Below are 22215 nucleotides of genomic sequence, written 5' to 3'. Positions count from 1 at the left end.
GAGGGGAGAGGGAGGGGAAACAGGAGGACAAAGGAGGGGGGAACAACTAAGCTGTAGTGCCTCTTCACCTCACTGTGCAATACCTTTTGTGCAATACTTTTGTAAATAGTCAACAGTGCAATAGACTCAATACTTGAAATGTGCAATTCACTTGTATTTTTATTTTTTATTCCTATTTATTCTATTTATCCCCTTCGTATATTTTATTTATATTGTCTCTGTATTTATATATATGTGTGTGTGTGTGTGTGTGTGTGTGTATATATATATATATATATATATATATATATATATATATATATATATATATATATATATATATATAATATTCTGTAACTCTGTAACTTCTGTCGGTGCTGTGCTTTTTTTGGAAATCGAATTTCCCAGAGGAACCCACCCGAGGGATTAATAAAGTTCTATCTAATCTAATCTAATCTAATCTAATCTAATCTAAATGAAACTGATACTGTAACACAGAAAGAGCTATTTCAGCTCTTCTTTGGACTCAGCAAAGAAGTCTACCGCACACGGCATTATGCACATTGTGGGAATTGAGCAAACACCATCAAATCTGGAAAACCTTTTACTTCGCTTTCAACGGTTTTACTTTAATATCACAGACTCCTCATATTTGTGTCAAATAACTCTAAAACAAGTTGTCACATGAGCCATTGGTTCAGTGATAACTGCATCGCCTTTCACCAGATGGATCTGATACAAAAAGCATTTTTACAAGACATTTAAAGCTTCTTCAACATAGTAAAGTTTCATGTTACAAAGAGTGTTTGTCAGCCTCTCTGTCTATCTGTCTGTTTCTAGCTGAGTCAGATGTCAGCTGGTATGAAGACATCTGCCTTGCCAGGGGTCTGAAAGCCTTGGACGCCGCTGATCCCAGAGGATACCACTTGCCTACTGATGACAGGTGGGATATAAAGTACATCAGGGACCAAGTGACTAAATCCCTTTGGATATAGACAAGATGAGTAGAAGAGCTGGGTTTCTTTTTTGTTTTTTTGTTTTTTTAAACGGACCTTAGCTCATACAAAAAAGAAGGTACGCTATAAGTTTCCGCTTCACTGCTGAAACGCTCCAACATTTTCATACATGTTATTGACATGAAATGAAAGTGATACCATGCTTTCATAAGGTGTTATAGGTGGACACATTCCAAATCTTTTGGATCACTTTACCCTGTTGGACGGTTGGCTGCTGGGGAACATAATGATGTCCTAATATCAGATACAGATAGCAACCTTCGGAGGCCTAAGATGTACGCGTGTGCCAATTTGGTTGATGTCTTGTGGACAAAGACAGAGATTTATATTATAGGTAGTTTTTATTTGCATTATAGACCTCATTCTGCTTTAATTGGGAACTGTGTTGTATTGAGGAGTAAATAAACAGTCTAAGTAAACAGAAGATTTACTCATAAATTAGCCGAATGATGTGGCTGTAAGCAGTGTAAATACAGCCTTATAAATCAGCTGCTTCATCAGAACTGCTGTCAAATTTTGATTGGTTCTCAGAAATATTTAACGCAAACAAACAAACCACAAAATTACAGGACATCGATTTGCAAGCGAATATCACTGGTCTCCATCAGTCATGTCAAATTATGCAACTATTAAATATAACACTGTATCCACTGTGTTTTGTAAGTGGAGGCTGACCCTTTCAAAAATGTGATTTACTATCTATCAAAGGACTAGGAAGGCCTCTAGGCACCAGTTCCTGCTTAACCACATAGTTGAGGCACAAACACAAAAAAATAGTAATTATTGTCTTACACACAACCAGGACACAATGCTGTCCTAAAAACAAAATAGATGACGGCTACAGACAACTATTGAGAGCAGAGGACTAATTGGCCCCTTTGAAGACATAAACACAATCCAATTGCTATACACAAACACGGACAAACCACATCAGAAGCTCTCCAAGGGGGAATCACCACGTGCAGCTGCAGAGGAATGCTGTTGAGAGCTGTCCGAAATGATGAGTGAATCTTTGAGTGAAGTGTGGCTACACACATTCATCCTTGGCCACATCCTCCACTGTGGCTTCAAGGTTGTTGTTTTTTTCTTTTCTTTTCTTTTCTTTTCTTACATCTTAACAGAGAGCAAACAGGGGCTGACAGCTGTGAGAAGCGTGTGGACCGCAGCAATAAGTGCGTTATAATGGCAACTTGTGTGAGGAGCACGCTCAAATCTTTACAAGGGTTATTCATCCAGAGCTCAAGAACGTGACAACGACGAAAGGCTATGTGTTTGACCACCGCAGGAATGCTCGGAAGGACTGATCAATATATCAGAGCAGTCACTCAGTGAACAGAGTCATTCATTAAAGCGATCCTATTAATGAGCCACCAGTCTCCAATGATCCACCTTGTACTCTTAAGTTATTGTCTTTGGCCTTTGGACTTTTTGACCTGACCCGTATTTGGTACATGTAGTACCACCAATAGCGCCTGTGTCCACCTCCCACCAACTTAAGCATTGCCCCTGGACAGGAGGAATCAACTGACAGCCTCACACCCTTCATCCAGCAGCTCATTTAGGGCCAATCACAGAGAAATATAGCTGCCTGAGTGCTTACAGGCTAATAATCTCTAAATAGCTACCCACCAGCAAATGCCCCCTAGGTATCCACTGATGACAGTTATCATTCACAATGAAAAACAACAGTGGCGAGTCAGAGTGTTTGGAAATGGAAAGAAACAGGCTGGATGGAAAACAGGATGGGCCTTAAAAGTGACTTTTAGGTTATGTGGAGAGTTTATTGGTCCAAACAAAACATCCAACATTATTACTATGACTGTGTGTCTGTGTGTGCCTGTGTGTAAAAGCCACAACAATCATTTCTATTTAGCATTTTACGTCGTACATGAATGAGTGTGTTTGGGGAACAATGACAGGGATAAAATATGTCTGTCTTCAAAAAAAGAAACTGAAGGTAATCTCTGAAGGTTTCTTCCCCTCTTTATGCACCTTGTTAGAAGGTGAAGGACTGCCAGAGCCCCCATATTGGAAACATAAGAGAATACTCGAGTGTCAGATTAATGTTTTTTAAATCCCATATTTATGTTTTATTTCATAACTTAAAATGAGTAGATAAATCAGTATTAAAATGTAGCAACAGGAGGGGTGAGACTGTGCGTGTTGTATATTTTCAAAAGCCAACTAGTGCAGTGAACAGAGGTGTTTTTACTTGATTGCATTTTTTGTTCTGATCACTTACTGATCCACTAAGGACTTATTTAGACATCAGCTGTGTTTTTCATGATTAAGTCTTGCTGATTGCCACCATCATTCCCACAACTTCATACTATTTGTTATAGTGAGGAGCAAAACCTGTGCATTGCACCATGCTGTGCGCACTCACCCTCATTTCAACACTCCATATCTGTGATTTATCATTGTGTGTTACTAAAAAACACGCTACTGCTCTGTTCAGAATGACTGATGAGCTTCTACTACGGAGACAAAAGAGGGCGAGCATCCTATCATTCATAAACATAACATAAAAGAAGCCAAATACATGTCATTCAGATACATTATTACATCCACAGAGAATGCAGAGCTATAAAACAGAGTCAGCTGGTTTCTAGTTGTTTATGCTGAGACGATCATGCCTCTGAATATGTTTATATGCTCCATTTTAGGCAAACCTATACTTTTTTTTGCATGAACACTGATGAACATCATCCTAAGCAGATGGTTTCAATATTCTTAAAGCCCTCCTCTTTAAGGCACCGAGTGGTCCTAAGCTTTGCTGGACAGGATCTCAGTGGGCATGTGTATTTACGGATCCCTTTGTCTTAATGGTTAATCTCTCATTCAAGTATGAAGTAATCAGAAGTGAGACAGGTCAGCTTAGCTGCCACCGAAACCTTTGATTCCTCAATGGCTAATCATGAGCCACAGCCAAGAAGGCTGTAAAACTACACGTTCCACCAGTGAAGTCTTGAGAAAATCACGTGTTGATTAAGAAGTGGGTAAGTTTGAGATGAAGGTGAAGGATTCTGGATCCTGTCCAGAGTGCGTAAAAGCAGATTAGACCTAACAAAAGCGTGATGTTTACTCGGCCTCTGCAGTTAGAACTTGTGCAACAAAGTCTGTAACATTTGGGAGGGTCTGAATCGAGGGCGACACGGACAATTCTAACAAAAACTTGACACCGAAAAGGAATTTCCTGCCGTGTGGTGTTATCCGAAAAACAACAGAATCTTCCACTGTGTTACTTCAATAGCTCAAATTTAACAATGGAGATGCTGATAAAATACTTAGGTTTCTGGTAAGTAAGCCAAGTGCTGATGTGAGGAGATTCCCTATTCACTCTACAGAAAGGCTATCACTTCAACAGAGTTCAGGGGGAGGCCTGGCAGTCTGACTGAAGTGGATCAGAAATGTAGGCTCCAGAAAACAGTCAGGGGTTGCTGTTTTTTTAATTAAATAGTGACCTACTAATCAATTTCAATCTGTCTGTAAGGTGTTTTCTTGATTCCTGCTATTACTGTAGTTACTTTTCAACCCCCAACCTCCGTCCAATGAGAGCTGAGAATGGGTTCTTTAACTCTACATGTTGCTTTATTACTAAACTCTGAAAACATGTAACAAATGTAAGAAACACAACAACAAAGAATGGGCAATAAAACAAGCATAAAAGAAAGAGAAGAAAAGAGAAGAATCTGAATATGAAACGCTACAAGGATGTCTGTACTCACCGTACTGACAGCTGGGGCCGCTGAACCCTGCGGGACAATCACAGAGCTGGGTGGATCCTTCCCGACACTGGCCCCCGTTGAAGCAAACACCGTAGCTACACACCGCTGTATGTGGAAAGACAAGAGGAAAGAATAAATAGATGAGAGAAGCAGAGACACCTGGCTGTTGTCAGGACACGTCAGCATCTGCGATTTCTTAAACTGACCTCTTTCTATCAAAAACGTATCACCAGCCTATTAACGTCTGACTAAAGAGGAACCTGAATTCTCCTCCATTCACACTAACAAATGTAAGTGGAATCTGCCCCTTGGCTTTGAGAAGACAAACAAGGTTTTTTCACCAAGAAATTTCTAAACAGTAGTTTCCGTGACTTTTAACTATGATTGATCACAACAGCTTGTATGACTTTCACGGGAAACTGCCCTCTTCCTCATGCAGTCAGAGAACATCACCTGGAAATGTCATCGATCGCAGAGCTGAACTTTTGTTTATTGTCGTAAACTGTGACTGTACAGATGTGTCGTGGTGAGTTACGATTGAAATTCACAGAGGCACAGGTCAGGCTCATCCATCTCTTTGACAAGCGACCCCGAGTCCTTAAATCCCCGTGAGTCAAACTGTTAAGATGAGAAATTTAAGGAATCCCAGAACTTATAAACAGTGGGAGCCACTAGGTAGCTTTGAGCATGTGAATTCACCTCAAAGGTAAACGATCACATTCCATAAACTCTCACAACACTCACATTAATCATGACAGCCCTCCAGCTCGAACTGTGCCTGTACTCATGTAGTACATGGGTGCTGCAGTGTACCTGTCTACATGTATGCTCATGTGTGTGGAGAGTAATATCTATGTGAAGCCACACACAGCTGTTTAAGCCAGACCTGCACTGTCCTGAGCAGAATACAGTACTTAGTGATGACAGGTTCAAAGGACTTATGCCTATCATTGCAGTTCCTGCAGCATGTGGACACTGGGAGTCAACAAAACACAGTCGAGCCAGCTAATCATCCAAGGAATCCAAATGGAAATCCTTCATAAGATGATTGCAAAGAGGTCAGCCAGTTTAACTTAGCATCTTGTGCCACGTGTGCATTTTTGTCTGTTTAATCCAACCAGAAACAGCATATCCAATCATCATCAGGCTGGTGGTTCCGATGCCCTTTATTAGCCATATACGGTCATAGTGAGGGTCTCAGCATGCCCGGTACAGCTTAAACAGAAACATCAGTATGATTTCCAAAAAAATAAAACTGACAACTCACATTTTAGTTGTGTTATGCACTGTACTTTCATACTGTGTTTTACATTTCAACTAAAAAATGTAACAGTCAGAACACCAAAAGATTCGCTCTTTTGTTTTCTGTTTAACAGACAGCCAGGCAGAAATATCAAAATGAAGATGTGAGGTTGTACTAAAAAACAGGATTTGGGTGATGGTGAGGTAACTTTGGATTTAATCTCGGTCCTTTAGTGTCATGGCATTGGTTCACTTCTTACTGTTTGAGCAACAAACTGCTTTTACCATACGAACCCTCGCGGACCCTGAGGTCCTCTGGTACTGGCCTTTTGATTGTCCCTAAAGTCAGGACACATACTCACGGAGAGGCAGCGTTTCAGTGGTATGGTCCTCGTCTGTGGAACAGCCTGCCGGAGGAGCTCAGGGCCGCAGAGAACGTACATGTTTTCAAGAACAGGCTCAAGACCCACCTTTTTAATTTAGCTTTTACTTAGCGTTTATTTATTTTATGCTTATTTATTCTATCCTGTTATTCTATTATTAATTTAGGATTTACCTAATATTTGTTTGATTTTATTCTTATTCATTTTTTAATCTTCTTATTCTATTTATATTTATATTGTATCCTGTTCTTATTTATTTTATCATTTTACCCTATATATATTGTATTGCGTCATATCTCCAGTGTTTCCTCGGAGGGCGCTCTCTGCACCGGGGCTGTTATTGACCGTGGCTGCTGGGTCTCTGGGGTCCTCTCAGCCTGGCTGGGGGGCTCCTTTGCCTCCCTCCTGCTGTGTGCCCAGCCTGGAGGCTGCGGTCTGTGACCGGCTCCCGGTGCAGACGGCTCCCTGTTATAGTGTTTCCTCACTTGGCTCATGCGAGCCCAGCCCAATTTTTACTCTTTAAGTGTGCGCGTGTGTGTATGTGTGTGTGGGTGGGGGGATATATGTGTATTGAGAGTGTGGGGAGTGAGTTGGAGGGTGGGGTGGGCTGCTTTTAACTATGTAAAGCACTTTGTGCTACATTTTCTCTGTATGAAAAGTGCTTTATAAATAAAGATTGATTGATTGATTGATTGATTGAACAAGCAGTAAGAAGTGCTACACACTTAACCTGTTCTTAAGTAAGTTAGTGAGATAACAGACACGTATCAGTATCTCCTACTCACGAATCAAATGGCATCACCAGTTGTAGAAGATCTCAAGGAGTTTGGCAGCCAGAAGGCGAGATGTCTCTTAGGAATGCAAGACTGTTCCCGGCCTGTCTGAATACTTTGGCTTTCTCTGAGATCTACATTCTCAGTGAAGTGCTTATCTTTGATTAAAGCAGAGACTGACCTAATAACATTTGCAAGAAAGCCAACTCACCGGTTTCAATTACCCTTTTATTTTTGTTCTTTACTTACTTGATTCTCTGAAACTGTGTTGAGCATTTTCCAGAATTTCAAAATATTATTGGACTAAATTACTCACTCATTCTTTTAAAGAAAATAATCATTAAATGCTTAATCAATCATTTAGAACGCCAGTAGTTGCACCCTTACTCAATAACATTCATAACATTTACTAACTTTCAACAGATGTACGATAAAAAGACAGAAGATCAGCTTAGGCAAGGGAGAGATGCCTCGGGGTGTGAAAATATAAGATGGCTTATGTGTATCTGCAATCAGGCTTTAGCTGCACTTTGGGGAGTAACATAACTTTTCCAGACAAAGGCGATGGATGTCAAGAAGCAGTTTCTCCAATAAACACAGATGAGCCGGAACAATTTCATGTATGTCTCTCAGCAGATTCAGATGGCTCTGTCAGCCTAAACATCCGCTTGTCATCTGGCTCCGTTTGCAGACACCTGCTTAAAAGTTGGATCATCCAGATCACTTGCACCACACATCCCATACATATACACCAGAAACACATCAATGACTTTTTCTTGCTTATATCACAAAATGCACCAGCACTCTAAATGCATCTATGTTGTGCACATCATCTTATAATTCAACAGTATCTCCTAAAGCTGAACATACCTTCATCTGTACCTCTGTTATTATATAATATGCAGGAACTCTGATGTGGTGAAATTAACAGGTGACAGACAAGCAGTAACATTTTTTGGACACTGATATTAGCACCAGCTGTGAGAGATCAAATTATTTTGATATCCCACATTCCTCATTACAGTTGGGAGGGGAAAGTGTTAAATGTACAAAATCACCAAGCACAAATGAAAAGGTCAGGTCTCTCAGAGAGACTTCAGACTAAGCGACGACAAGGAGAGTGTACATTCCCTCTTCAGAGGTTGCTGGCAGCTAACCAGGGCATTTATGGGCAGCCCAATTCCTAAACCCCTTACGGTGCTTAATCTTCCCTGAAATAATTCCTTAATGTGGCATGCAGCGTGTCTCTTCTAGCCCAATCTCATCTTTTTTCCTGTGAAAGCCTCCACTCTTTTACACAGACACCTTACAAAAAAGGAGAGACAGAAAGAGCGGGAGGTCAGCGACTCGCACGGAGGAGCTGAAAACCAACAAGCAGGTGTTGCCCTTACAGCTCCTGAGTGAATCAAGACCGAGGCCCCCCTATGTTTGTTTAGACTCTGTCGATCTGTTTGACCCCAAGAGCGCAACCCAGTTGGAAACTGGAGTCAGGGTGATTCATGGACACAAAGGCCTGTGCATAAGCCTGAGTTTGGGGCCATAAATGGTACAATATTCTGAGGCTGCAAATCCCATTTTGCTATTCAGTGAGATGTGTCATTTCAAGGAGCTCTTGTGAAAAACAGAGCTATGCCAGATATTCTCTAACAGGTTTCTTTGAAAAACTTTAAATATCATTTATTATTATTATTACTACTACATTGTAAGTACTGTGTTTAAATTTAGTCAAGGAAGAGAAGTCAGAAGGCAATCTGTGCAGCATCATGCAATTCTGCTCTCTCTTGCTTTGTTTGGGAGCACCATCCCACTTTTTCTCGTAAGACACAATAGTGAGCAAGAATAGAATCAGCCGTGGTGAATCATAATGCCCATTTGAGCTGGATACCAGGTCAGTTTGACAATAAACAATAAAAATGCAGTAATCAGCTGTGTGACAGTAAAACACATAGACAGACATAATGTTTAGTGTTCGTATTTACTGGTACGTAGAGGAGAGTGTCATTCAGTCCCATTCAGGGTAAAAAGATCCCCATAATGGGAAGTATTTGGCCAACTCAAACTTACTTTCACTTTGCACTGTGCAGCACATGTGAGTTGTGTGATAATAACATGTGTGTCACTAAGACTAAACAGGAAATATTGCATATACATACAGAGCACCGTAGATCTGCATTCTTCCCCATACTAATTTGAATAGTTAGCTATACTATGAGCTTATTGCAGTTTTACTTATTGCTGATGATTTCCACTGAAAAACAATGTTATGGAATATAACACATTTTTTACAGCCTGACTATTAAATACTGTACCAATTCTAACCTCATAGCAAGACTTAACTATATGCAACTTAACCAACAAAATGATTTTAAGGAATGATGTCTTTGGTGAAGTCAGTCTTCCAACACCGGCCACATGTTACTGATTAGATCAAAAGGAATGTTGGGGTAACCAAAGGCAGCATTTCAATGAACCAAAGAATCTGAACTACACTGTGGTTTTGTTGTGTATTACACCAAGTAATGTCTCCCTTAATTTTGGTCTATTTCTCTGCATGTATGCGGGTCTGTGACTGTTCGTGTTCAGATAACCAAAAAGTAGTTCCACCGACCAACAAAAAAGACCACCCATGGGTAGACAGAAGACCATTTTGACTTTTTCTGGCCACTGAGTTTTTTTCACTTGTTGATACTTTGGCCAGTGTGGCCACAAAAGAGGCCAGTTCCTATTCAGCAGTTAACGAGGACAACAAACTGGAGAAGCCATTGTCCCTGCTCCTCAGCCCCTTTCACAAAGCCTGCTTGTTGCCGTCAATCAACATAGCTGCTCGTTTCCACTGCTGGATAACCCTGTCCATCCTCAACCCTCGTGTAGCTACTTGTGGAGCAGTTTAATTTACTGACTGAGTGGCTCTCCAAACACGTAAGTAGAGGAAGTCACCATCGCTGAGTTAAGAGGGCTTCAGTTCACAGTAGAACCAAATACTCATTTGGAAAACTGGAGCCTTTTCAGAACATACAGACGTCAGCCAGGCACAATAATCTGTACCTTTATTATTAAACATTGCAGATCAAACAGCACGTTCTGCCTCCACAAGCCACCTGTCTGACTTTTGGTAGAGAACAGCCATGAAATGCATTAAGAAAAAAATAGACAGGGGGCTCTAAGATCTCAGAGAGAGGGGCATAAAGTGAAAAGAGTGGCTTTAAAAAAGGTTTAGTCTTTCAGTTTGACTCTCTCCTGTGAGCATTCTTTGTGCCATAATAGTTGAAAACACCAGACCTTGGAGAGACTTGGAAAGCAAAAATGCCAAATCTCAGGTATTTGCAAACTGCACAAGAACTATGAATCAATGCTATTATGTGAATGGAAAATACATAAACCCATCATAATTAGATGATAATAGCCTGAAACTAAAAGATATGGAAAACAAGAGGGAGGGAGTCAAACTGGAAGAACAAAACGTAAAAGCAATCAAACGTTTTCTGTGCTGTGGTATACTCGTTCTCCAAATATGTAATTATGTTAAGTGAAGAATGCTGGAGCGCAGAACAGCTGAGACCATGGGCTGCAAAACTGTGCAGGGGATGGATAGAACCAGACCCTTAACTGTCTGACAATAAAGTGAGGTCAGTAGCATAATTACCTTACAACGACTGACTGGTTGATTTTTATTGGGGAACACACACAGAGAAAAGACAGACAACAAAGGACATTTTTTTTAAAAAACCCTCAAAAGCAGCAGGCAGTAAATCACTATCTGAAGTCAAAGCATTCCCATCTTCCACTCATTTGGGGTTTTCAGAGGATTTGCTAAAGCTGTACATTTCGCAAAGCAGATTTTCCCTTTTGGATGTCGGAGGTGCTGTTGAAAACAGACACACAGATTGCATTGTGCTGACTGAGGTACAGTACAGATAGCACATAGCAAAGTGTGCAGGAGTGGGAGGATTGTGGCCTGAGCTTCCTTTTATCCCAGTTCAATGGCTCAGAGAATAGGGTGATTAGTTTGTCCCATCTCAAAGTGCTGCCTCGTCTTTGGTTACCGAGATAAAAGCCCTCCCTCATGTTGAAGAGACCGGCCATTGTCACGCGAAACAGAGAAACAACCCCCTCCCTGTCTAACTTAAGTGAGGGGAGACACTGTGCAGTCATGAGGAATGTCTCTTTAAGACATTTCGTTTGGATTGTTTTAAAACAAACCAGGCTCATTTAGGAGCGACTGTGCAATGCCTCCTAATATAATTTAATAATGCAACATTCTCCCTGGAAACAAAGAGGCTCTTTGAAAAGGACATAGAGACCATAATAAGGCACTGATGAAAGGAACATCCAGGATATCTTCTCCAACTCCCAGTCCCATTCACTTCCCATCAGACGACTATCCCACAGAGTAATCTGCCTGTGCTGTGGGTGTAAGGGGCTGGGCATTAAGAACGTGGTTCAGTTCCAGGTGGGGAAGGATGACAGGAAAGTGGGAACTTTCTTGTCAGTCTACCTGACGGGGACTAACTGTTTACAGGAAGGCTTTACCAAGGGTCTCTGTGTGGTATGCAGGCTATGCGATCTGGATCACTGGCTGTAAAATCCCATCAAAGGAGACTGCTTGGTCCCAGTGGTGTGAAGCTAAGCTTAACCAGGAGGAGATGAGCTGTTGGCAGTCTCAATATGACCAGAGGAACTACTTTTCCATACATGGATTTGGTGGTGGGAACATTCATTTGTTTTCTTTGTTCTTCTTGTGCAAATCAGAAGGTGGTCTCTCTAATCTTCGGGAGGCCTTAAATGCGACAGGTCGCAGGTGCTTTTGACCTGCACTACCATGTCACACATCTAATTGAGAAAAGAGGTGATGTCTACAACAACAGCTCTGTGGATGTGAGCCAAGAATTAAATGTAGGGTCACAGCTCGACCAGGTGGAGCTTAACTAGGCTGTAGTAAATATCCAGCTGAGAAAGAGTGGACAGCCAGACAGGCTATCTATCATAAACTAAAGTAGCACTGTAGAGCCATGTCCTCATTGAGACTGTAAATGTCTTTTGCCGAGTGCAACCACTACAATGGAAGTCCCAGTATCCACATTTGAACCTAGCTGGAGTACTGCAGTGACACAAGTCCATGACACTGACCGATAACATCTGCTCAAAAGTGGGTGGGCAAAGAACCTCTAGACCTTTTTGACCTTTCCTTGAACCCTTTTGATTGAGAAGTCTGGGCGAGTGGTTAGGCGATGTTTAAAGCTCCCTTCTTCCTGCTTAGTCAGAAAAGAGATATTGTCTCTTCTACCTGCCTGTCTGCAGACGCTGTTTCACACAAGAAGGTCAAAGTCAATGGAAAGAAAAAAACAAACCTCATAAAGGATAGAAAAACTGATGGCACTTACGATAAAGACAGCCCGCCTCTCCGTTTAGTTGGGACCATCCAGGGCAACACTTGCACACAGTCTGGTAATCCTGTTTGTACACTTGTCTGTATGCAGTGTAGTAGGCTGTCCTGTTAACACGACAAACTTCATGTTAAAAAACGTTCAATCACATTCAGTCTGAATTGCAGCCACGAGCGATACTAAAACTAACATGTCATTACACAACAGCAGAGCGCTGCTTTGTGCGTGTACAAACGAACAGGAGTATCTCGCCAAATATTTATGAGGGTAATCTTTAATTTTTTTCGCGTGGCACACTGATCAAACAGCTCAGGGCCTTTGAGGTATCATGTCTTATAATGTTCAGCACAAATCCGCTTCAAGGCGCTGTTTTAAAGTGTGAGAACGGCAGACTGTACTTCAGAGAACAGTGCCTCTCCCTGTACTTTGGGACCCTTGTCATTGCTCCACAGTTATTATGCATTGTGAAAACGTTTTGTTTACAGCGGGTAATTGTGGGCTTAGCGGCCTTTAAAGCAGCCTTTGAATTTGTAACCCAGCAGCTAATGTGGGGAAAGCAAGCGTGAGCAACACAGCAGAAGACTCCCAGAGAAGGACGAAAATGTTAGGATTGGGTCTCTCTTTTAAAGGAATGTTTGCTGCCAAGACGTCCGTATGTTAAATAGCTGCTGATGTGGGGCTACACCTTGCACTTAACTCTATAACAGGTTGAAAAGCTGTGATTACAGAACAGGGGTGAGAGAGATGAAGAGGGAAGTGGAAGGTGGATCTCATGTTTGGAAATGGAGTTTAAACGAAGAATCCTGGCCTCTCCGATAAATTCTTTCGGTTGCATGAGTCACAGAGACTACTTCAAAACAAGTAATTAATGCTTTGCTCTAGCCAGAGCTTAATCAGCAAAGCACTACATCCCCTGCAGGTGAGGTCAGGAGTGCTCACAGAAGAGGAGAATCAGAGGCTTTGAGTACAGAAAGGGGGGAGCAGACAGATGAGAAATAACAAGTCTTACTTACCTTCTCTCATAGCCCATGCACCACGACTGCCCCACACAGCCTTGCTTCCAAACTTTAACCATGCGTGTGAAGGCCTGCACACATGGCTGCCTTTGGGCGACCAGCGTCACCTCCTTCTCCGCACACACATTGGGCCTGGAAAAAAAAAGATTGGTAAAAAAATACTTAACATGACAAGATGTTGAGCAGTGTTTTCACAGATGTACAGACGACAGCAGAGCAATTTATGAGCACTTAAAGAGATGTTGCAGCAAAGACAGGCGGGAAAAAGAAAAAAACTTGCTTGAGGCGTTTTCTAGTTGTCAACAATGCAAGTCCTGTGAGGGCATTACCTGTGCTAAGGTGTGTGATGACCAGTTATTGGTATTTCTAAAGACTTAAGGGGAATTCCTCGTGCATCACCTTTCAGGATGATGAGCTACAAAGTAAACCTGCTCTGACTTAAACTCGATATTCAGTGGAACTGTTAAAGTGTTTACGCAGCAGCATCGCTCCAAGACAGAAAGAAAGAAAGAACACAAAACAGATCTCAGCACAGGTAAAATAAGCCTTGAAACACTTAACTTAAGTTTAAGTTAACTGCACCATTCACTGCACCTCACAGGCCTTCTTAAAATAAAGTCCAAAACGATCTTTGATACGTTTACTTTTTCCATAACTCTCCAAGGATAGAAAGAAAGCCTCAGCACATGGAGATCAGCGGGAATCCTAAGACAACATCCAGCTGCTCATCTCATAAATAACAGTGATCACTATCACCTTCGGCTGTACACATAATTTAATGTGAAAGACCTTATTGTTAGTGGCAGGGAGCAGCACAGAAACCACTGTCACACAATTATTATTATTTTAGGGTTTAAAATAGCAGTTATACTTCACTGGCTCATCACTGTGAAAGAAACAGTCATGGACAGAGTTAGGAATGCTTTGCATGCCACACAGAGCCACATGGAGTCAGTGCATTCATATAAAATACACTGGCAGCATTCCTGCAAACCACTAAAGACCGTGATGAAAGTGCACGGCAGCAAAATTTATTGGATTGATAAAGCACCGATACATGATGAGCCAAATAATCAGTAGTGGCTGACACTGTTAACGGATTGGTCTGTGTGCAAATTAGCTTATATTTACAGAACAGTAGGTGATATTTATCTATTGCTTCACACTGAGTGTGCACTGAATAAATGTCAGTGATAAATAGCTAAAAGAAATAGCCTGATATTTCTTTATGATATAGTTTCATTTCCCTGGATCACTAGTGGGAGTAATAAATAACATAACATACAAATAACATTGTGCTGCACTTTATAATAATGTTACACTGTTGACCATTATTTAAGTATTAATAAGGTGTTAGCAATTTTTTTAATTTATCATTCATATAGCATTGCTCCCCTTAGTATGCTATTTATAAACATAGACATATTTTTATAACAATGACTATGATTATCACTAGCAGTGATTTAGTAGCAGCGATAGCTGTACATGGTGTTATAGTAACAGATGGATAAACATATCTGTATTTATAAATAGTATACTAAAGAGGAGTAATGATATATAAATGATGAATTAAGCATTGGCTAATACCATACTAACCTTACTAATGCTTAATAGTTTAACATTATTAGAAAATGCTACCAAATATTGTTATTGTGCCAGAATTTCACAATTTCATCACTTTAAATAATAATAATGATGATAATAATAAAAAGAAGAAGAACTTCCTAAGCCTCTGCTTTCTACCTCTGGTTGAGTCACAGATTTATGGATGTGCAGGTGAACCGGCAGTTATGTCGAAGTTCAAAGGAAATGTGAGTCTGTAAAAAAGTACCTGCAGCTGGATACAGTGAGCGCCACCCTAAATGCATACCTGTGATTAAATAAATATATAAGGATGTGACAAAACTTTACTTACATAAAAGGCTGGAGGTTATTGGCAAAGCCGTAACGGAATGCGTGCGCCTCTATAATAAATACGATGACAAGGGAAAAAATAACACTGTCCATTTTCCTCTGTTTAGGTCACTCTACAGTTTCAAAACTGTAAAGTCATTCATGAGTGTATCCCATCACTACCCAGGACTTAAAAAAAGAGAAAAAAATCTAAAACAAAAAAAAAAAACTCCCAACGTGTCAACTTGAAGAAACCTAACATGCGCTTAAAAGATCTTCCTCGTGAAAATGCCCAACACAGTCCAAAACTGACACAGCCATCCCACGCGTGTAGCGTCTCCGTCGCAGCCGCTATCCGACTCAGAAAATTCCTGCGCACCTACAACAGGTCGCTGCAGATGTTGGACTGACGCGCAAAAGAAAAAAAAAACCTCGTGTAGGCAGAGCGCATTCTGCCTCCCTCTATTGACTTGGTAATGATGGCAGGGATTTGGGCTGGGTATGAGGGGGCTCACAGGGAGCCATCTATTATTCAAAGCGTCAGCAGCCCCTGCAAGACACCCTGCAGCCACCGGCACAGTGCGATCATAGTAAGAGCTTTTCTCTCTCATGACTGACAACTTTCAAACTTTCTCTGGACAGTGTCACCATGTCTCCACGGGACTTGTGATGTGTGCGTTAATGTGTTATGATGATAGGTGGTTAAATGCCTTAAAGACAAAATGATCACATTACCCACGTGCACAGAAAATGGTTTTATTATACGTATAATATTTGCAGATTGAGCGAGCAGGAGCGCATTTGCACGACATAAGATGCGCGTTCATTACAGCCACGGACGTGCCTGAAAACGAAGTCACATAGCCTACCATCACGAGTAGAGGATGTTGAAGGTTGTTGAGGTAAGGGAAGCAGCTAGCGGTCACACTGCAGGGCAAACAGCTGATGGGGCGGTCAAAGGGTCAGCAGCCAGGCCTGCTGCTTTCTAAACAAAGCTTTTATAGCATGTATGTGTTCATGACCCGAAAAAGTCCGGGGTCAGAGATGGTACGTGCAGCCTCGGGGGCTACAAGCTATATAAAAACATGCTGTTTGAATTAGGCAGAGCTCATCTATGAAGTCTGTCAAAACTGGGACGGGTTCTCATTCTTCCTTTCCAACAACCAAAACAAATCTAATATTAAATGACTCTGCTTATGTTTATTTCAGGGACGTAACTTGTCCAGGATATATCTGTTGTTGACCGTGAAGAAAACGCCGATATCTAAAATAAACAAATTGCGCAGATGCAAAGATTTGATTTAAATGTTGTTTTTCCATTAAAAGTCACAGAGAACAGAATAGACCCTGGTCCTGAGATCCTTATAGGCACGAAAGCCAGACAAATATTTGTCTGGTGATATGACTTGTTACTAAAATACTGAAGACGGCAACTAATGCGATCTGGAGACACTGTGCACGTCTTGCATATCCTAATGTGCGTTTATCTAATTACACCACAGCAAGTGGTGTTTCAGTAATTGCAGTTTCTTTTGAGACTGGGGAAATAGTCTGGGTAAATTTGAGTATGTCAGAGTCCTAGGCCAAGATGTGGGTTAAGCCAGTCCTGAAGTGGCACATTTGGAAAACAAATATATATATGAAGATGCACCGAAAAACCAAAAACTACACTCATTATATCTCATTTTATCTGACTGTTTATATCAGCTTATCTGATTGACACAAAAGAATGGACGGTAATTTGCTGACACCTTGTGGTCTAAGTTAAAACTTACACAGTATGACAAGTCCTGTTAATATTAACCAAAAAACAACAACAGGAAGTAGTTAGAAAAGGCGAACTTTGCACTGCCTGAACTACAGCCAAGAAAAGCGGCCTAATAAAAGCTGTACTAATTGATCATCTGAACAGCACTCTCCGCTTTAAACGGTTTAAGGAACTTTACGACGCTCCCTTAACATACGACCTTTGCCCTCTGTCGCCTGATCGCAGTGCTATAGTAGCATGCTCTGGGTAATAACACGACCTCTGTGCACACTCCGACAAAGTAAGGCTATCAAAGACGTGCTTGTACATTTGCCGAAGTGTGTGGCTCGCAGAAACATGTCGTCTCCAGCTAAAAAGCCGGTGTCCTTACTGGGAACTATGGGCTTCGGGGGGCGAGCAGACGCCGAGCAGAGCCTGGAAATGGTGAAGGCTTTCCTGGACAGAGGACACAACCAGGTGGACACAGCCTTCATGTACGTCGATGGGAAGTCAGAGACCATCATTGGAGGCATGAATCTCCCCAAAACAGGTATTTTATAAGCACACAGTAATGCTGCATGTTCCTAGCGTGCTAACAACAACCGGGTAACCAACCAGCGTGCCTGTTGGTTTCCCCACCTTGAATTGTGGGTAACCAAGTTTGTTTATAAAGCATACAACAAACATCGACCAGGGTGCTGCACAACATCAAACATATGTTGTGCAACATATTGTGCAACATTAAAACATATGTTTTAATGAAGCCATTAAAACACGTTTTTAAAAAGTGTTTTTTTAAAACCACTTCTGATTGTCTCAAAACTAAAATGAAGGTTTTGGAGCTGCTTAGTCAAGGTCCATAGCCTTGACTTGTATATCAAATTGAAATACTTTGGTGTGACCTCATTCTTGGTCTCGTTAAAGTTTTGTTTTTGTGTGTGTGTTTTGGTTTTGTTTTGTTTTAAATGAAGGCCATACAGCTTTGATGTCACTGAAACATTCTAGCAATAATGAATCCAAAGTTTAAGTGCTGCAATAAGAGCCTGGCTAGCTTTCAGTGTCAGTCTGTCTCAGACACTGAAGGAGCAGTGCTGTGTTAACCTGACTACTTCTCACTCATTCACAGTAAGCATAGCTACCAAGGCCAATCCCTGGGATGGAAAGACGCTGAAGCCAGAGAGCGTGCGCTCCCAGCTGGAAACCTCCCTTCAGAGGTTGCGGACAGACTGTGTGGACCTTTTCTACCTCCATGCCCCTGACCACCAAAACCCTATCGAGGATACTCTCAGAGCCTGCAATGACCTCCACAAAGAGGTTAGCAGACCAGGGAATATATAAACATATAGCTAAATAACTTGCTTTAACATAACACACAGGAAAAAAATAACTTTATTGTCCATCTGTAGTCCTGAGATGTTTTAATACTAAATGGAAAGTATCAACTCCCCAGGGAAAATTCAAGGAGCTCGGCCTTTCAAACTATGTATCCTGGGAAGTGGCTGAAATAGTATGCATCTGCAGGCACAACAACTGGATAGTTCCCACTGTTTATCAGGTAATATATCCTGTTCTAAGGATATTTAACTTTTATCTAAATTCAGTAGCCTCATCCTATAATAATCAGACTACTGATTACAGGAGGGCCATACTAGCCATCTTGTGTTGAATGAGAGTAAACTTTCACACTTCTTCATCTCTGTGGTTTTTGTTCAGCAAATCACTGAAGATTTAATCTTTCATTAGGTGTTGTAGACTGAACATTTATATGTCTGCTATACTGTTACTTGTTTTTCACCTGTTTCTAATTCAGATTCTTCCAATCTTTCACAGGGAATGTACAATGCCACAACAAGACAGGTGGAAACAGAGTTGCTGCCATGTCTGAGATACTATGGAATGCGATTCTATGCATACAATCCTCTGGCAGGTAGTCTTTCATGGTACACCTTGCAGTTCCATTTTAAAAAGTTTTATTCAAAAGAAAGCACTTGTGATTGTGAAAAAGATGTCACTTAATGTGGAGGGATAAAAGCTATCCTCGAGTTATCCCAAAATGAATATATTATATTAAAATATGTTCCATACATGCATTCATGTCCCCCTGGAGATGGATTTTATTCACTTTGGTGATCCCTTTTTGCTAGCACACAATAACCTGATGCTGAATAGTTAGTAGTTGCTTTAGTTAGTGGTTTTTGGGGGGGGGGGGGGGGGTTGCCTTGTTAATGTTACCTGTGAGCTAAAATGTGCCCTGGGTGAGTGACAGCATTAAGTACATACTGTACTGAGTTCTGACATTAGTCCTCTGCCAGGTGGCCTTCTGACAGGGAAGTATCACTATGAAGATAAAGATGGCTCCCAGCCTGCAGGACGATTCTTTGGTAACAGCTGGGCTGCAGCATACAGAGACAGGTGAACATCAGCTGACTGCTGTTGAAATATGTACCAACAAATTGTTTTATGTTGTTGAATGAGATTTTTGTTAACCATAACCGTGATTGTGCTCCTGCTCTGTGGAAGATACTGGAAGAAAAGTCATTTCCAGGCCATAGAGGTGGTTCTGCAGGCTTTGGAAACAGCTTACGTGTCAGAGAAACCCTCGCTGACTTCTGCTGCTATGCGCTGGATGTATCATCACTCTCAGCTTAAGGTACCCACATGGACAGCTGCAGTGACAAAAAATGTTATGCTCATGGTAATTTATGTATTCACTGAGTAAAAAGATTAGCCCTACCCTTAGTAATAAACAGAACATTTCAAATTGCTACTATTGGAAACCTGAAAATTAAGAACTGTGAGTTACCACTGAAACACTGTGCTTTGTGGTGTACCAGTAAGCCGGAAATGAAGCCTTTGATTTTTTTCAGTGCTATCCCAACAGTCAGTAGTTACACAGCCTTTGAGGTTTTTCACTGAAAGATTTTAAGGTCTATTTTTTATTTCCTTTAATTATGTTAAGTGCAGTGAAAATGCCCCCAAACTTTCACCATATGCAAAACCAGAGGTAGAACAAAGCACAGCAATGTTTTTCATGTTGTCTACAGGTTTGTAATATATGAAAGGGATTCTTTTAGAAAAGAAGTACCCCAAAAGTGATTAAATTAACGTGTATTGTCAAAAAAATGCCAAATTCTCTACTCACCCAGATTTTCTTCTTCTTCCTTTTTTTTTTTTTTTTTTAAATAAATGTAACAAATCCTCCACAAATACAAATCTCAAGACATCTACAGACGTCCAGCTGTGTAATTCCTGTTTTGAGTAATTTTCTCCAACTCATGTCTCCAGGGTGATCTTGGAGATGGAGTCATTATTGGCATGTCGAGCATGGAGCAGCTTCAGCAAAACATGGCCGCTGCGGAAGAGGGTCCTCTGGATGAGAGAGTGGTCGACGCCTTCAAAGAAGCCTGGAATCTCGTAGCCCACGAGTGTCCAAACTACTTCCGATGAGAACCTTCTTGATCATCACTTTATATGTAATTTTGCAGAAAAATGTTTCTCCTAATTACACCTAATTAGGGTTTTTGAATTCTCCCCTGAAATGTACATTTTTCCTTCTTTGTATTTTTATCAAAGAACACATCATTGTTAATGTAAAATAAATTAATAGTGTTTCATGGAAAAATAACTTCTTCAAGAATTTGCATTAAATTTTGTCAAATCAAAAAACATTTTCCCATACATGTGTATTATTCATCAGTGCTGGTTTAGCATGAACAGTGATGTAGGTGTTTGAAAAGAAAGGGATAAAAAGACCAGAGAGACTACAGACTGCAGCGCTGGCTGTTACGATAAAATGGCCAAAATTTAATGTCTGGCAAAAGTTTTTAAATCGTCCTAAACTGCAAAAGTTTCATTCTACATTGTCATCCCCGTCTATATCACCATCTTCCACATCCTGCATAGGTTCTTGTATTTTTCTTCTAGTTATTATTCCCACTATTGAGCCAGGGAAACAAAACTATATTTGAAAGAAATTAGTAGCCTATTTTAAAGCATTTTAGCTCTTTATCACCCAATATTTGAACATTTAGTCAGTGCAAAATCAATGTGAAGCAACAGGTGAATATCACCCACTGCAGATAGACCAATATCAGTCAACAGTATCAGTCACTACTAATTATTTGGCTCATCAGATATTGGTATTTCATTAATTCAGATCATTTAGCTGCTGTGCACTCTCATCATGGTCTTTGGTGGTCTTTGATTGTTTGTGCTCTCTGTGTAATTTTAATGAATATATTGGTGCCATGTGGCTCTGTGTGACATGAAATGCATTCCTAACTATATCAGCAACTGTTTCTTTCACAGTGATCAGCCAGTGAAGTACAACAGCTGTTTAAAATAATACATATGTGGGAAACTGGGATTATGTGACAGTGGTTTCTAATATCCATCCCTTGCACAGTATTGCAGCCCATTGTCTCAGCTGTTCTGTGCTATACAAATATACAGCACAGAACAGCAAACGTTTGGTTGCCTTTACATATTGTTCCAGTTTGACTCCATCCTTCTTGTTTCCGATATCTTTTAGTTTCAGGCTAATATCATCTAATTACGATGGGTTTATGTTTTCCATTCACAATACTCAGGCATGTGGAGTGTAGAGGCAGAATGTGAGGTTTGATCTTCAACCTGAGTGACTTTTGTATGTTCTGAAAATGTTTTCCAGTTTTCCAAAGGAGTTTTTGCTTCCACTGCAAACTGAAGCCCTCTTACCTCAGTGATGGTGACTTCCTCTACTTACATGTTTGGAGAGCCACTCAGTCAATAAATCATAAAAAGTCTAAATGGTCTTACGTCTATCCATGGGAGGTCTTTGGTAGTTGCCTTGACCAATACAAATCTACTACTATTACTTATATGCACTTTGTGTGCATATCTGAACACGAACAGTCACAGCCTGCACACATGCAGAGAAATAGACCAAAATTAAGGGAGACATTACTTGGTGTAATACACAACAAAACCACAGTGTAGTTCAGATTCTTTGGTTCATTGAAACGCTGCCTTTGGTTACCCCAACATTCCTTTTGATCTAATCAGTAACATGTGGC

General features: G+C 40.8%; 2 protein-coding genes across 2 annotated transcripts in view; one reads left to right on the top strand and one right to left on the bottom strand.

Annotated features, from left to right (window-relative positions):
• megf6b (multiple EGF-like-domains 6b) overlaps positions 1-16298 on the bottom strand; it is a 65675-nt gene extending 49377 nt beyond the window's left edge. The window contains exons 1-4 of the mRNA XM_085353307.1: positions 16284-16298; positions 13519-13653; positions 12503-12612; positions 4724-4828 (exon numbers count right to left, since the gene is read on the bottom strand). Coding sequence (XP_085209433.1) covers positions 4724-4828; positions 12503-12612; positions 13519-13580 — 277 coding nt within the window. The 5' untranslated portion in view covers positions 13581-13653; positions 16284-16298. The remainder of the gene's footprint in view (positions 1-4723; positions 4829-12502; positions 12613-13518; positions 13654-16283) is intronic.
• A 956-nt stretch (positions 16299-17254) lies between these two features.
• Positions 17255-20724, top strand: akr7a3 (aldo-keto reductase family 7, member A3 (aflatoxin aldehyde reductase)). The gene is made up of 7 exons (XM_085353308.1): positions 17255-17711; positions 18288-18475; positions 18612-18716; positions 18992-19088; positions 19474-19573; positions 19682-19811; positions 20447-20724. Exons 1-7 carry the CDS (start codon positions 17420-17422, stop codon positions 20606-20608), a joined length of 1074 nt encoding a protein of 357 aa, XP_085209434.1. The 5' UTR covers positions 17255-17419; the 3' UTR covers positions 20609-20724.
• The last annotated feature ends 1491 nt before the right edge of the window (positions 20725-22215 follow it).

Source organism: Diplotaxodon limnothrissa, linkage group LG5 (assembly GCF_057381915.1).
Source record: "Diplotaxodon limnothrissa isolate DT_005_m linkage group LG5, D_limnothrissa_male_GT1.1, whole genome shotgun sequence".
Lineage (NCBI taxonomy): Eukaryota > Metazoa > Chordata > Actinopteri > Cichliformes > Cichlidae > Diplotaxodon > Diplotaxodon limnothrissa.
The sequence above is the reverse complement of the archived record's forward strand: the minus strand, read 5'-3'. Positions and strand labels throughout refer to the sequence as shown.